Source organism: Coenobita brevimanus, chromosome 8, assembly GCF_032717465.1.
Source record: "Coenobita brevimanus isolate Jiangsu-jjx chromosome 8, ASM3271746v2, whole genome shotgun sequence".
Classification (NCBI taxonomy): Eukaryota; Metazoa; Arthropoda; class Malacostraca; order Decapoda; family Coenobitidae; genus Coenobita; species Coenobita brevimanus.
Window position 1 is genome coordinate 32643250 of NC_136961.1, and position 16419 is coordinate 32659668.

General features: G+C 39.9%; 1 protein-coding gene across 1 annotated transcript in view; it reads right to left on the minus strand.

Annotated features, from left to right (window-relative positions):
• The window catches only part of LOC145407385 (uncharacterized), a 138899-nt gene that overhangs the window by 30385 nt on the left and 92095 nt on the right, over window positions 1-16419 (minus strand). The window contains exon 11 of the mRNA XM_080278324.1: window positions 13507-13606. Within this exon, the coding sequence (XP_080134450.1) occupies window positions 13507-13606 (100 nt within the window). The remainder of the gene's footprint in view (window positions 1-13506; window positions 13607-16419) is intronic.

Here is a 16419-nt window from a genome sequence, read left to right on the forward strand (position 1 = left end):
ACATTATTCCCTTATTCATGAAAGGGAATAGACAAAATCCACTCAACTACCGACCAGTATCACTAACCAGTGTTGTAAGCAAGGTATTAGAAAAGCTTATAAGAAAAGCTTGGGTAAATCATCTAGAAGAACACAATATAATAACAGAAAGACAGTTTGGTTTCAGAAAAGGAAAATCATGTGTTACTAATCTGTTGAGTTACTATGACAGAGTAACAGACACATTACAGAAAAGAGAAGGATGGGTGGACAGTATCTATTTAGATTTCAAGAAAACATTTGACAGAGTACCACACCAAAGACTTTTATGGAAACTGTACCATCAAAGAGGAATCCGAGGCAAACTGTATTGTTGGATGCAAGGTTTTCTCATAAAAAGAGAAATGAGAACAGTACTAAGCGGAAATTACTCATTATGGAGAGAAGCGACCAGCAGAGTTCCACAGGGCTCAGTGCTGGCACCAATCATGTTTTTAGTGTATATAAATGATAAAGACAGTAACACTAGAAATGAAAGCTATCTAAATTTGTTTGCAGATGATGCAAAAATACAAAGGAGAATTACCAACATAGACTTGTAAAGAGCTACAAGAAGAATTAAATAAACTTCATGAATGGAGTAATACATGGCAAATGGAATTCAATGTGGACAAGTTTCATGTAATCAAGTCTGGTAAAAGTGGAAAAAGACCTCAGTGGGATTATAAAATAGGAAATAAAACCCTACACACATCAGAAAGAGAGAAGGACCTAGGTGTGATTATCATTAACAGACTATCTCTGGCTGACCACATCAGCGAGAAGGTACGGAACATGTATACACTGCTTGCAAATATGAGAACAGCATTCACATACATAAATGAAGACATGCTAAGAAAGATAATAACATCATTCATCAGACCAACCCGGGAGTAGGCTATGCATCAGTAGTCGGGAGTCCTCATCTCAAAAAACACATAGACAAGATTGAAAAAGTTAAAAGGGCCGCTACAAGATGGGTACCAAGCTTAAGGGATCTAAGCTACGAAGAAAGACTAAAAAACCTGAATCTACCAACACTACAGGAGAGAAGGAAAAGAGGTGACATGATTATGCTATATAAATGCATATCAGGGAAGGAGAAAATATACATAAATGATTACATATCCTATGGGGATGCATCAGCAAGAGGACACTGCAAAAAACTGCATAAAAAGAGAGGTGATAAAGACGTATGGAAATTTAGTTTCCCAAATAGAACAATTGATCAGTGGAATCCACTACTGAATGAAATAGTGTGTGCTAAAACAATTCACAAATTTAAAGATATGTACGATAAATATGGTTTAAGACACGGGACAGTACATGTTTGACTCATTCCTATAAAGATACAATTAGGTAAGAACACACACACACACACACACACACACACACACCGAATCAAAGCAGTAGATGACTAGATGGTGTCATTAATACACACATATATACTGTCAAAGTAGCCTAGTAGACAGTGCTCCTACAGACAACACAGTTCAACAGAAAATTAAAAAAAGGGACATTATTGTATTTTACTCATGGAAAGTAGAAAGCCTTATTCTAACACCGAAAAAGGAGTGTCTTACTCTAATACAGTATGTCAGCAGTTTTCTCAGCAGCACACTCCTCTGCAATTCTGTCTCTTACCATATCTGTATCAAAGGCAATTAGGATGTCTTTCTCAGTTGCCATTAGCATATCTCTAGGTGCTCCTTGAAAAGAGTGCCTCTGAGTCAACTTTTGATGTATTTCAGGGCTGAGAAACTCCTCTCACAAGTTACCTGCGTGACTGACAGGGTGTGCAAGAACTTGTATCCTAGGCCTATGATATGGTAAGCATCTGTCAACAAGTTGTACCTCCAGAGTATCTGATAACAACATATTGCACAGTCTTTGCAGAAAGGGATCCTTTTGTGCATCATTCTCACTCCATCAGATCCACCCTTTTGTGTTTCTTTTACTAATCTGATGCTGTATTCCTCCAGTGCAGGGGTTTTCAGCCTCTCCCACTGTGAAGCCAGACTCTTCAGCTCACACTGCACGTTTTCAACTGTTGCTCTGCGTTGAATTTCACCAAGCATTTGATGACCTCTTCAAAAGCTGACTGTGGTAGCCCACTGGCCCTAACTTGAGGTAAGTTTCTGGGGTCCAGAAGGGCTAAGTCAGCATAAAGCGTCCTATGGATGAGGAAACGACGATGGAGGCTCTCAGTGACAGTGTCCATGATTTGATAGTAGACCTCAACTTTATAGGCCCTCTCTGCATCTGTGAATGTCTCATCATGAGCCATCTCACCAGGCAAGATTTTCTTTTTTCTTGGCCTTTTCTGTGGCAAGCTGGCCTCAACCTCAAGGTTCAGCTCTGTCTCCTCTTCCTGTGCCTGCAGTTTGTCATTCGCCCACTGAACAATTGTGTCTGCAGCTTTCTTGATGGTGTCAAAGTCTCTTTTCATTCCTTTGAGACTCTCCTGTGTTCCGATAACCATTCTGTATGCAGAGAGAATGCCCATGCCATCTGTTTGCAAGTATTTGGAGAGAGGAGTTGTTGCTCAAATATGGAAAAAAAAATTTGAGCTGTAAGTATGGTCTCGTATTTGAGTAGTGCTTCAGTCAGTGCTCTGGCCTTAACGCTTGCAGTGGTCTTGATGTTTGCCTGGCCTTGTATTACAGCTAGTGTACATAGTACATCAATGTACAGAGCTTTGTCTGGGTTACCAAAGAATCCAAAGACCTTCTTCAGTGCAGCATCCTTTGCCCACCAGTGGGTTTCTCCAAGTGGAGGGAGGCGCTGGTGGTGAGTGCTTTGGCTTTGTCTTTCCCATACATTCATCCTTTGGTAGGACCCCTGGATGAACACAGCAATGTCATTCAGTAAAGAGAACAGTGAGGCACTTGCCAAAACCATTCCTGTTGTGTCAGCTGACACTAAATTTGGAACATGCACATAACACCATATGTGGACTTGGTTGGGAAAGTATGTTGAAAGTAAGGCAAAGAAACCACCGTATTGCCCTGCATGTTGGAAGCCCCATCTGTAGCATTGCCAATGCATCTGCTCATGTCCAGGCTGAGTTTCTGAATGACTTCAGTCAGCAGCTACACATAATATTCGCCAGTGGATGCCTCACATTTCATAACTGCAACAAGTCTCTCATGTATAACATTTGTGACGTATCTGATAATGACTGTACACTTGTCCTGAGAAGTTATGTCCTGGGTTGTGTTAATCTGGACTGAGAACACTCCAGTTTCCTTAACGTCACTAGAGATGGAGTCCTGGATAATGTGATGTCTTGTATTAATGACTGCTGTCATGGGGTTTTTATGATTAAGATATATTAAAGAATAATATTCTCTGATACTTGAGAACAGGACAAAGAATTGACTTGTGAAAATCAAGCAATGATTACTTTATCCGGCTTACTTCGCCGATTCTCTAAGGACGAGAGTTTATAAACTTTCTCAACAGTACACAGCAGAGACTAATCACTCACACGTGCTGTTTATTAGTACTGTTGGCCTCTGGAGAAAGTGACTCCACCCCTGACAGTCAATATCTAATGCTATTAATGATAAACAGGCTCTTGCTGGTGCAATTAACTCGTGGTTGCACAACGGATTTTAAGCTAATACAAAAGGACTGGCCTAAGTACCAGATATTAATAATCCAAAACGTTTATGCAAACTAGGAGCTGCAACTAGAATAAGCTTAATATGGAAAATAAAATACGAGTTTACATTACATTAAGCTCAAGAAAAAGAACTGTTAAATTTATTGATTACAATGAATTAAATTTACATTACATGTTTCAAAATGAATTCAAAATAAGGAGATCGCACTCACTCGCTCACTCAAAAGCTAAACTCTTAAACCTAGGTTAAACAAAAAGAAAATACTGGTAAGAAAAGTGGACTAAGCAGATGACTGGGCGTTGTTGCTGAGGAAGGACGCTGCACACGCTGAGCCTCTCGCCAAATCACGCTAGGTGGGAATTCAGGAACTGGACAACGGCGGCGGCAGGAACTGGGCGTTGGCTGAGGAAGGATGCTACCACACACGTGCTGCTAACCTGCTTCCATGGCGCTCAAATCTTGACTGAGTTCAAATCGTAAGAGAGAGACGAGTGTCGAGCCGCACTTGCTAACGGCTAGAAGTGAGCGAAACACGCCCACAACAAATCACTCAGTGGAGGTGCTAAAGTTGCGCACAGATGATCACTTATGACACAGTGAAAAATTGTTCTGAAAACACTCCCGATCGGGTGAATACATGGCGGTTGACTGAGTGATAAATACTGGGATTCCATTAGAATTCGCGGTTTCCCACAAAAGTTTGATGTCACGAGCTTATTTAAATATAAAATCGTTCTGACTCGTGACAACTGCATTGACAATATTTTTGGAGAGAAGAGTGTTAAGAGAACCTCTGCCTCTTGCCCCAGAGTGACAGAGTTTCTTGCTTTCTTCTATACAGTCAGTCAGATGTTCGTTCAAGCACACATCATATTTTCCAAGCAGAGTTATAAGCTCCAAAAAGTTACCATGATCAACACCTGTGTCATCTAAAGCATACGCTGCCTCTGAATGCATTCCCCTGTAGCTAAGCCCCCTATTGCCAATGACTTTAACTACATCTACTGCATGCTTCAGCACCTGGTGCCTCTTACGCACCTGCTCTCTGTGGGCTGGCATCTGACTACGACTCATCAAACTCTATGTCTGCTTTGGATGCCTTTAGAAAATATGCTTCAGTACAGTTTCTGTGTGCATTGTTCTTTTCGTGCTCCTCTACACGCTGATGAACATGTTTCCAATCTTTCATTCCAATGATGAAAATACTGCTGTCAATGGCCTTCCCGAATGCCCTGCAAACTGAGCAGTAAAATGTATGACTGCCCACACTGTATGTAAGCCACTTTCTTTTGATGTCATCTTTGCAAAAGAATACTTTCTTCTGTTGTGGGTGGAAACTAAAAAAACAGTAGGTCATCTAACCTGGGTCAGTTAAAGCAATCAAAGGCTTAGGTGGCATCATTGTTTTCCTCGACTAGTTCCTCTACTGCAGTTGATCTGGGCCTATTGACATCGTCAACCTATAACACATGAATGAGTGAATAGTCTTATTAATGACTGTTATCAAGAATTGGGCCTACTGTCAATCTACTTATGAATGAAAGCATAATCATTAAAAATATTCAAAGTTTTAACACTATATAACCAGCATTCAAAATTTTTCCGTGTTAGTAGCCTATGCTGATGCGATAATTATTAGTAGCCTATGCTGATATGATAATTATAATCCCGAAAGTAAAATGTTTGCTGCATACAAAGTTTCCTCGTCTAGTTAACATGGTAATTTTCTGCCTTAATTGTAAAGATAAGACAGTCCACTTCAGTACATGGTGTACTAGTATAGGCTATCCCACACTGTTACAGAAAGAGCTTGGCTAGCCCAGCACTCCCCAACTCTGTGACCCAGCAGCCTACTGTGAACAGGTGGCAGGTGCTGTGAGTTTCTGTGACCCAGGAGGTACTGTGACCAACAATGTGACCCACAAAAATCAGTGAACAATTCCTTTTGTTAAACCGTATCCAGTGAAGTAGCGTATTTTCCATTGGACACATAAGGCATGTGTCTATTGTCCCCCAAGCTTTAGGGGGCCCCCTCCCATACCTTATCCAGTGAAGTAGAGGATTTTCCATTGGACACATAAGGCATGTGTCTATTGTCCCCCATGCTTTAGGGGCCCCCGCCAATACCGTATCCAGTGAAGTAGAGGATTTTCCATTGGACACATAAGGCATGTGTCTATTGTCCCCCATGCTTTAGGGGACCCCCTCCTATACACACACATAATGCAGTAGGGTTTGAGTCAAATAAGAACAGAAAATAGGTTAAAAGAAAGGAGGGTGGACATTTCCAATATATATTTACGTTTACCCTTACTGCTGTGTCGTTTTCTTTCAATTCATATTTTGCCACGTGACTACCGTAACGTGTAACGACCAACTCAAACTTGCTAGGCTAGAAACTCGACCGTGGGGCTGACAAGTGTTTTCATATTTTTCACGTTTTTGTACCATTTTTAGTTTAAAGCACTTCAGTGTCACCAAGAAATATTGTCAATGCTCAATAAATGATTAAATATCAGTAATATTCAATGACACCAGCGAAAAGGGCATTGTACTGAACGAAAAGCCAAACTAAACGAAGTTTCTATATGAATCTCAAGGTATTCGTTAGTTATTAATTTACAGTTATGTTGACCTAGTGAACTGGGTAACTAGTTACTAGTTACCGCACATTTAGTTAATGTTATATATAGCTTTTAATCTCAGTTTCTATTATTACCAGTTATATGTAGTTTGTTATATGTTACTTATTATATTATTCATAATACATATTTTTAATCATAGGATCACAAATATGAGATGTAATATTGATACCTCTTATCTGTTTTTTGGTGAATGTATTTTTTTTTTTTTTTAATACACATACCAGTACCTGGTACGCTGTGGCTGTTTCGTAGTCTACAAGTTTAGTTAACAAACAAGCAATGCTAGCCTTTAGCCTACCACTGTTAGCTAACCCATCAACGGCAGGCCTCAATCCCCATGCAAAAACTTTGCTTGTACTAGGCTCACATTCAGCTGTAGCCTCTTCTATGCTTCGACCTCTGAGGGTTTCTGCAGCAACTGCTCCAGTAATATTTTCTCCTACGCTTACTACCTCTGTGACCTCATCCTCGGCCTTGGCACGGGGCAGTACTTTGCACTTTGTCTGTCATCACCATTGGTACGTACGTCACAGGCATTACTAGTAGCAGCACTGGCTGCACTGCTGCTACCGAACATGTCTGTTAATTTTCGACATTTGGCTGCATCGGCCTTAAGAGACTTTATTTTCTTGTCTCTTAATTTTTCAACGCCACCTTTGCGTTTATTACTGGATTGACTTTCCATGGTCAGCAGTCAGCACGGTCAGTTCAAGTCACACAGACACTGAGACACACAAATCCAGCAGGTTTTCGTCACCCAGTCTGTCTTCCAATATATATATATATATATATATATATATATATATACTCTATTAAATTAGGCACATGCCAGTTTTCTTAATTTTGTTTCACTCCAGTTTAGCAGTTCAAATAACTGCCTGAGGCATAATTTGAACAGATGAATTAAACGAAATTAAACTGGCATGAAAGCATACGTGAGTACTTAGACTACCTTTGAGGAAATTATTCTTTTTTACTCATTTAAAATGTGGATGTCGTTTAACCAGCACACGCAGCCTACAGACCATGATGGAGTCATGGAGATAGCGAATTGTCAGGGGAGCGGGGGACGATGGAAGCCTAGGTCATAAGTAGCTGGTAAATTGCGGGAACTTTTTTTTTTTCTTTTTTTTTTTTTTTAATAGCCCATCGGCCCAATGTTTGACCGGCCCACCGGGAATTCTGCCGGTGCTCCAGATGGCCAGTCCGCCCCTGTCTGTAGCACTTGGTGTTTTTCCTAGGAAGGGGGTTGGAACGCAATGGTTGAGCAGGACAATAGGTTTTAATTGCCACTTTGAAAGGTATTGCAAAGTTAATGCAATACCTTTCATAGACAGCTGGAACTTGTTTTATGAGTGGAGTGCCATGTAAAGTTGGGATGGGACTCAGTATGCAGGGAGTTACTGTTTTAGCTAGAATAATTGATAAGAAGTTAGTTTTTATTTATTATTTTTTTTTTTTTGGTGGTCGAAAGAAGTACGGAAAGTTGTAACTACTTCACTCTGAAATCATTATCATCAGGTTTGGTTAGATGCACAATTGTTGACTCTATACAGGGGTTTTATCCGCCCCTGTGTGGGGTATAATTCTCATGTGTGAGGAGGCTCCCCACATACAGCTCTTCTCAATAGGGTGGAGTCAAAGGCTTTTCGTCTCATTAAAAAAAAAAAAAATGGAGAGAACACTTTAAGGAATTGTTGAACGTAGAGGATGGAAGTAATGCGAGTATAAGTGGCTGGGGAATGGCTGGGAGAAGGAGGGAGGTGAGAAGACAGGAAGAAATCAGTAGGATAGAAGTTGTGGAAGCAATGAAGAAAGTTAAATCGGGGAAAGCCCCAGGAATTGATGGAGTGTGTGGTGAAATGCTGAAGCATGGGGGAGAGATAGTAGTGGAATGGATGTGAAAGACGTGCAGATTGGCCTGGGAGGAAGGTAGAGTCCCGGAGGATTGGAAGTCAGGTATAATTATTTCCTTGTACAAAGGAAAAGGGGAAAAAGAAGTGTGTGGTAATCATAGGGGCATTTGTCTTCTTAGTATAATAGGAAAAGTGTATGGTAGGATACTTATAGACAGAGTTAGAGAAAGAACAGAGAAATTAGTTGGAGAAGAACAGGGAGGCTTTAGGAAGGGAAGAGGTTGTGTAGATCAGATATTCATTCTTAGATCTTTAGTGGAAAAGTTTCTAGAGAAGGGAAAGAAGTTGCATGCAGCTTTCATGGATTTGGAGAAAGCATATGACAGGGTGGATAGACAAGGATTGTGGAAAGTGTTAAGAGTATATGGAGTAGATGGGAAGTTGTTGAATGCTGTGAAGAGTATGTACGATGGTGCGAAGGCTGCAGTGCGTGTGAATGGTGAACTAAGTGAATTTTTCTCTTTGAAAGTTGGGTTGAAACAGGGATGTGTCATGTCTCCATGGTTGTTCAATCTGTACATGGATGGGGTAATAAAAGAAGTACAAGGTAGGGTAGTGGATGTTGGAGTGGCCCTGGTGAGAGAGGATAGTGTTTGGAAACTCCCTGTACTGTTGTTTGCAGATGATACTGTGTTGTTGAGTGAAGACGAAGGGGAGCTGCAAGGCTTGGTGGATGAGTTTGAGAGAGTGTGTAAGAAACGGAATCTAAAGGTGAATGTAGGGAAGAGTAAAGTGATGGTCTTTGAGAGAGGTGAAGTTAGTGAATGTACAGCGAGGTTGGATGGTGAGGAATTGGAAAACGTGAGTACGTTTAAGTACTTGGGTAGTGTGATGAGTAAGGATGGAGGTTTGGAGGGTGAAGTGCATGAAAAGGTACAGCAGGGAAGAAAGATTGCTGGTTCTTTGAAAGCAGTGATAAGAAACAGGGAAGTGGGCATGGAAGTGAAAAAGTTACTACATGACAGTATTGTGATACCAACTCTAACGTACGGAAGTGAAGCTTGGACATTGTTAGAAGGACACAAGTCAAGAGTGAGAGAAGTGGAAATGAGTTATTTAAGAGGAGCCTGTGGAGTCACGTGGAGAGACAGGCTGACGAATGAGGATATAAAGGAGCATTGTGATGTGGATGTGGATGTGATAGGAAGCGTTATGAGGAACACACAGAGGTGGTTTGGCCATGTGGAGAGGATGGAGGGTGAAAGACTGACGAAGAGAGTGTATGTGAGTGAGGTGGAGGGGGGAAGAGGGAGGGGGAGGCCAAGGATGAGATAGAGGGATGGGGTGGAGAGGTATATGAGAGAGGGGTGTGTGAGTTGGGAGCAGGGCAGTGAAATGGCGGGGGACAGGACGACTTGGAGGCGATTTGTTTGTGGCCACCCCAAACGGGATTGAGGCGTCTGGCAATAGATAGATAGATAGAACTCTCCTCCTATTACTGACTCCCTTCAACCTCTGTCTCTTCGCCGCACTGTTGCATCTTTATCTCTTTTCTATCACTACTTCAATGGTCAGTGCTCCTCTGAACTGTCTGCATTGCATTCCTCCACCTCTACGACTGGTGCATAGCACCCGTCTAGCAGCAAACTCTCATCTCTTTTCTGTCCAGCTCTCTAATGCAAGAGTTAACCGTTACTCCCAGTCCTTCATTTATGCAACAGGTCAACTCTGGACCGGTCTCCCTCTGTCTGTATTTCCTGCTTCCTATGATCTCCAGTCTTTCAAACGCAATGAGTCCAGGCTTCTCGAAATGATCGGATATTGAATTCGGCTCTCTCTTGTATTTTGTTTTTCTCTTGGAAGGATCAAATTTGCGGGCTCATTGCCTTTGGTTGCTTCTTCTTCACATAAAACAAAAAAAGATGCATCGAGACTTGCAAAAATAAGACAAACAGTTTAACTGTTAGTGTAGATACATCATTTCAGGCACCTCAAAATGAGAAGGTGATGATAAAGGACATTAAAAACGATGATAGAGAAGCGATGTGACGTTCAAAAAATTGTTATTTTAGTAAAGAGTTTCCCAGTTATTAACAAAAACAAAAAGAAAGTAAATACCAAAGTAGAGGTATAACTACTCGCAATTATCTGAAAGTGTACTACACAAACGGCAAGAGTTTACATAAGAAAATGGATGAACTAAGGGCTTTATTTCATACAGAGAAAATAGACATTGGCATTATTAGTGAAACGGATGAATACAGACACTCGGGAATTTTTAGCAGAATATCAGATAAAAGGCTGTAATATTTTTGTGTCAAACCATCTGGGAAGAAAAAGGTGTGGGTTAGCTATTTATGTAAAGGATTCATTAACCAGCCCCATCCCAGCGTTATCTGGGCAGTGGTACACCTCAGTCCCGACATTATTGGACCTTTTTTTTTTTTGGCTCAAACATCCACTTTTGGTGAGAAACATCGAAAATTCATAGAGAAATCGCTCACCTGAGGTTTAAAATACTCGATCCAGGTAGGAGTACCTCCTTACCTTATAGGGTTTTCTATCAGGTTGGCTGCAAAGAAAACGAGTTCTGTGGGAGGATAACTATTCTACACCACTCATAAATGGTATTTATTTATTTGGTACGAATTTATATGTAGTACGAGAGTATATCGGTTTTCAAACGGTAATATAGGCATTATAAGCATTGTTTCACTCACTCATCACCATTCCTGACCTTTTTTTGCCACATTACCTGATCATCATTTCTGACTGTTTCTTCCTCTAATGTTTGTCCTCCACATTGTCATCGATTGGGGAATCACTCTGGCCCTGAATTTCATACAGTGGCATGACATTGCTTTACTAGCCAGGTCACTGATAACAGGTGAATTGCTGAGAAAAGGTCAAGCAGGGGGGGGAGGAGGTCATGCTTGGTAAGGCATTGTCCCTGCCTGGCATCTTGTTGAGGAAGGTGTTCCGTTTATACATTCCAAAAATCACTCGCAAAAATTGAAAATTGTGCAAATTAGGGACCTTGCAATGTTGCCGCATTAATTTATGTCTCCGGGATATGAGTGCACATCATGTGAGGACGTGAATTCACGTCTCCAGGACGGGGCGGGTTAAACTCTTAAAAAAAGCGGCATTAAAGAAAATAGGGACACGGAAAGTGTCTGGGTTGAAATTAGTAACAACAGTATGAAACTAGTCTAGGAGCTACTTACAGGTCTCCAAAATTAAGTAGCGCAGATAGTAAATACCTTTGGGAGGAAATTAGGAAAGCGTCACAGTCCAGGTTTGTAATAATGGTACAGGATCTTAATCTGCCAAGAATAGATTGGCGAAATCAGACAGGGGATGCAGAGTCAGAGGAATTTCTATAGGTAGTACAGGATGATTTCCTTTATCAGTATATCAGGGAGGCCAGTAGGGGGAAATAATATACTGGATTTGGTTTTATGAAATAAAGAAAACATCGTTAGCAATAGAGATGTTTGTGGACAACTTGGTAATAGCGATTACGAAGAAATTAACTTTAAATTTGTTTAGAATGTCTGTTCTACCGAAAACCCCTCAAACGTTACTAGTGTTTGTCTAGGAGATTGTCCAAATTGTCTATAAATTGGCAAATGGAATTTAACATTGAAAAATATAAAGTACTTAACGTAGGCAATACCATCGGAGATATTAAATACCTAGATAACAGAAATTAGTAAATCGGAATGCGAGACAGATCTACAAGTTATGGTGAGTAAAGACCTCAAACCATGGCAACAGAGTATTAATGTAAAAAATATATCAAATAGAGTCCTCGGATTTTATTTTTTTCACGAAGCGTGAGCAATAGGACATCTAAAGTAATATTTTAACTTTATCTAGCATTAGTAAGGCAGTATTTAAGCTACGCCATGCAATTTTGGTGTCCGTTCTATAGAATGGATATGAATTCTTTAAAAACAGGTACATAGAAGAATTAAAGAAAAAAGACACATGATGTTCGGATCCTTTCATATGAAGACAGACTAAAACGACTAAATCTGCACTCTTTAGCAAGGCGTACAGTAAGAGAAGACAGAATTTATGTGTTTGATTGGATGAAGGGAATAAGTACGGGAAATATTAACAAGGCACTTAAAGTGAGCATACAGGATAGAACTAGAAGTAGTGGTTTTAAACTAGACAAATTATGTTTTAGTAGGGAAATAGGTAAAAACTGATTTGGCAATAGAGTAGTAGACGAATGGAATATGCTACCGAGTGGTGTAGCTGTTAACCCATCCACTGAGAATTTCAAGCGTAGTCTAGATAAGTATATGACAAAAAAGGGGTGGGTGTAAAATAAAATAATTCTCATAACCAGTACAATTCACTCTTTTTCCTTTTCAGGTGACACTATGATACTCTCTTTTTCTCCTTTCATACTTTCCTATAATACGTACACTCGAGATTTTCTATACTGCATGGTGTCCTTTCTGACTTTTTCTTTACGGCTTTGGCTGGAGGGTTTGTAGGGCGGGGGAGAGCCTTCTTTGCTATCCTTATCTCATTCTGCTAGTTCAGTTACTCTTCTAGGAACTGTCTAGTCTGGGCCAATCAGCCTACTGCCGTTATCCTCTCTTCTTATGTTCTTGAGTGTATGTACTTCTGGGAAAAAAAAAAAAAAACGATGATGGGGGCACACCCCCTTAAAAAAAAAAATGATGGAGAAATTTATATACTGGAAGAACAACCAGATGAACTGACAAAAGAAGCTTCGTTGAAATCCAGTACCTCACTTTCCCCTGCATCTGATTGTTTTTACTTTTGAGATTGATGTTGACCCCCAAGAATCATTAGGAGCCATGCTCCCCAAATATAGAATTATGGGTAAGAGTACACTGTACGTCATGTACCATGATGTAAGAGCCATAATTATCTGCCTTCTTTCCACTACTTCTGAGGATTCTTAATTTGTGAGGGGGACCTGACCTTTTAAAAATCATGGCTGCAAAATGTGTATGGTGGAATACCTTCCTCGTAACCAACAGAACTCACCTGGGAAGGTTCATTCAAATCCATCGAATACCCAAGAATTTAAAGTACACACACACACACACACACACACACACACACACACACACACACACACACACACACACAGCCTGAATCCAGCACAACGGTGTCAGGCGCTTAGCCGAAATTGATACTATTCTGTGTCGGAAGGTTGATAAAATGTACACCATTCAGCTGGTGAAGTTAAAAGCTAAAAGACAGATAGATAGGTAAAAGAGATAGATGGATAAATAAATGGATAGACTGACAAATAGACAGACAAATACGGAGGACTTAGAACATGACACAAATCTGGGTACATACACTTGATTGACGGCCGGGATGAGAGGACTGTTTTTATTAGCCATGATGGCCACTTGGTACACGAAGTAGGAACTCCGGGCCAGATAGAAGTCACATCTTCCTGAATTAAGAAAAAATAAAATCGTTACTTTAATGGTACTCCCTTTAGGCAGAGAGCTTTATTTTCAATTTTATTGTTGCTACTTCCAGGCGATTTTATTTAGCTTCGTTGAAATGTTTTAAAGTGGACGGGTCAGATATCACCTTTATTTACTTCTTTATTAACAGAGGGTCTTCCCAGCTTAAATAATTTCGTCTGGTGGCAGCTTTATTATATGAAAAATATATTTCCGTTGGACTTATTCCCTTCCGTAAGGCTAGGTGAATTTTGAACTTTATGGAATTTAGTAAATATCTTTTGGCAATGTGTAGATGAGGTTAATAATTGAGTGGATAGCTTCAGAAGCGTGTCGATATCCTTCACCTGGATTTTATGGCACACACACACACACACACACACACACACACACACACACACACACACACACACACACACACACACACACACACACACACACACACAGTTCCAAAAAGAGTCTAAACTACAAAAAGGGAAACTACCATGACCTGAAGAAGTACTTCGTAGAAATAGATTGGGAAAAGGAGCTTAGAGGACAAAATTTAAATGTTATATATAGATAACTGTGATTTTTGTGAAATAGAAGTCCAAAATTATATCTCTCAGCACAAAGAAACAGAGATTAAAAAGAAGAAATGGTTTAATACAGAATGTAAAAAATCAAAAGAAAAAAGAGACTTGCTGTGGAACAGATACAGAAGAAACAATAGTGAGAAGGCATAAAATAACTATAAACAGACAAAAAATTATTATACAAGGATAAGGAGGGACGCCCAAAGACAGTTTGAGGAACACATTATAAATAAAAGTAGTGATCAACCTAAGCTATTTTACAGCTACATCCTAAGCAAAACCAGAGTTAAAGATAATATACAGTCCATTACGGACGAGGGGATCATCTATACACAAGAGGAAGATATTTGTGAAGCACAAAATAAAAATTCCCAATCAGTTTGTACAGAAGGAAGTAATTTTGAAAGAGATGATAATGGAACATGCATGCCCACACATATTACCAGATCTATAAATATCCGAACAAGAAGTACAGGAAGAGTTAAGTAAATTAGTCAAAGGAAAAGTATATGGTCCACAAGAAATTTCAGGTTGGATGCTACATGAATGTGCAGAAGAGTTAAGTAGACCATTATATTTAATATTCAAGGAATCCTTAATACAAGGTAGACCACCTGATATTTGGAAGAAAGCAAACATTGTTCCGCTATTCAAGAAAGGGAATAGACAGAATCGACTCAATTACTGACCAGTATCACTGACCAGTGTTATAAGTAAGATACTAGAAAAGCTGATAAGAAAAGTTTGGGTAAACAATCTAGTAGAACACAGTGTGGTAACAGAAAGGCAGTTAGGTTTTAGAAGGGGGAAAATCATGTGTTGCTAATCTATTAAGCTACAATGATAGAGTTACAGAAACATTACAGAAAAGAAAAGGATGAGTGGAGAGTATCTATTTAGATTTTAAGAAAGCATTTGACAGAGTACCTCACCAAAGACTTTTATGAAAACTGTAACATCAAGGAGGAGTTCAAGGCAACCTGTACTGTTGGATGCAGAATTTTCTCAGAAAAAGGGAAAGGAGAACAGTACTATGGGGAAATTACTCATCATGGAAGGAAGTGACTAGCGGAGTTCCACAGGGCTCAGTGCTGCCACCATATATGCTTTTGGTATATATAAATGACATAGACAGTAATACTAGAAATGGAAGCTATCTAAATATTTTTGCTGATGATGCAAAAATACAAAGCAAAATTACTAACACAGATTCTTGCAGAGAACTATAGGAACAAATAAGCTTCAGGATGGAGGCATAGATGGCAAATGGAATTTAATGTGGACAAGTGTCATGTAATTAAGTTTGGTAAAAGTGAAGAAATACCATATCAGTGAGAAGGTACGGAACAAGAGGTGGCCTGCAGTCCTAACGGACCCAGGTTCGAATCCCGGCTGGGGCAGGGAACAGTTTAAGGATTTGAATTTCATTAAATCAGGCTTTACTGATCTACCAGAAGACCCGCCGATATGTCGTAAAAATACCCCCGCTAATACCAATACACCAGTCCTGTATGAGACAGCCCTAGCATGTATTCAATATGGACGGTGGGTGTTAGCGCCGAAGTGGTGACATGTAGAGGTGTATGGTATGTAGGAGGACTGCTGGGCCTTGATAGCAGGCTGTGAAGCCTATGCCCAGAGTCGGACACATAAAAAAAAAAAATGTATACACTGTTTTCTAATATTTCTAATATGAGAATAGCATTCACATACATAAATGAAGACATGCTGAGAAAGATAATAACATCATTCATCAGACCAACCCTGGAGTATGCATCAGTAGTCTGGAATACTCATCTCAAAAAAACACATAGATATGATTGGAAAAGTACAAAGGGGAGCTACAAGATGGGTACCAAGCTTGCTCGCTCTAAGCCATGAAGAAAGACTAGGAAAACTGACTCTACGAACACTACAGGAAAGACGGAAAAGAGGAAACCTGATTATGCTATATAAAAGCATCTCAGGTAAAGGGAAAACAGACATAAATGAATATATAACCTGTGGGCAAGCATCAGCAAGAGGACCCTGCAAAAAACTACAATAAAAGAGAGGCGAAAAAGATGTAAGGCAATTTAGTTTCCCAAATAGGGCAGTGGATTAGTCGAATGCACTACCGAATGAAATAATGTGTGCCAAAACTATTCATAAATTCTAGGATATGTATGATTAAAATGATTTAATACACGGGACCGTACGAGCTTCCCTCATTCATGTAAAGA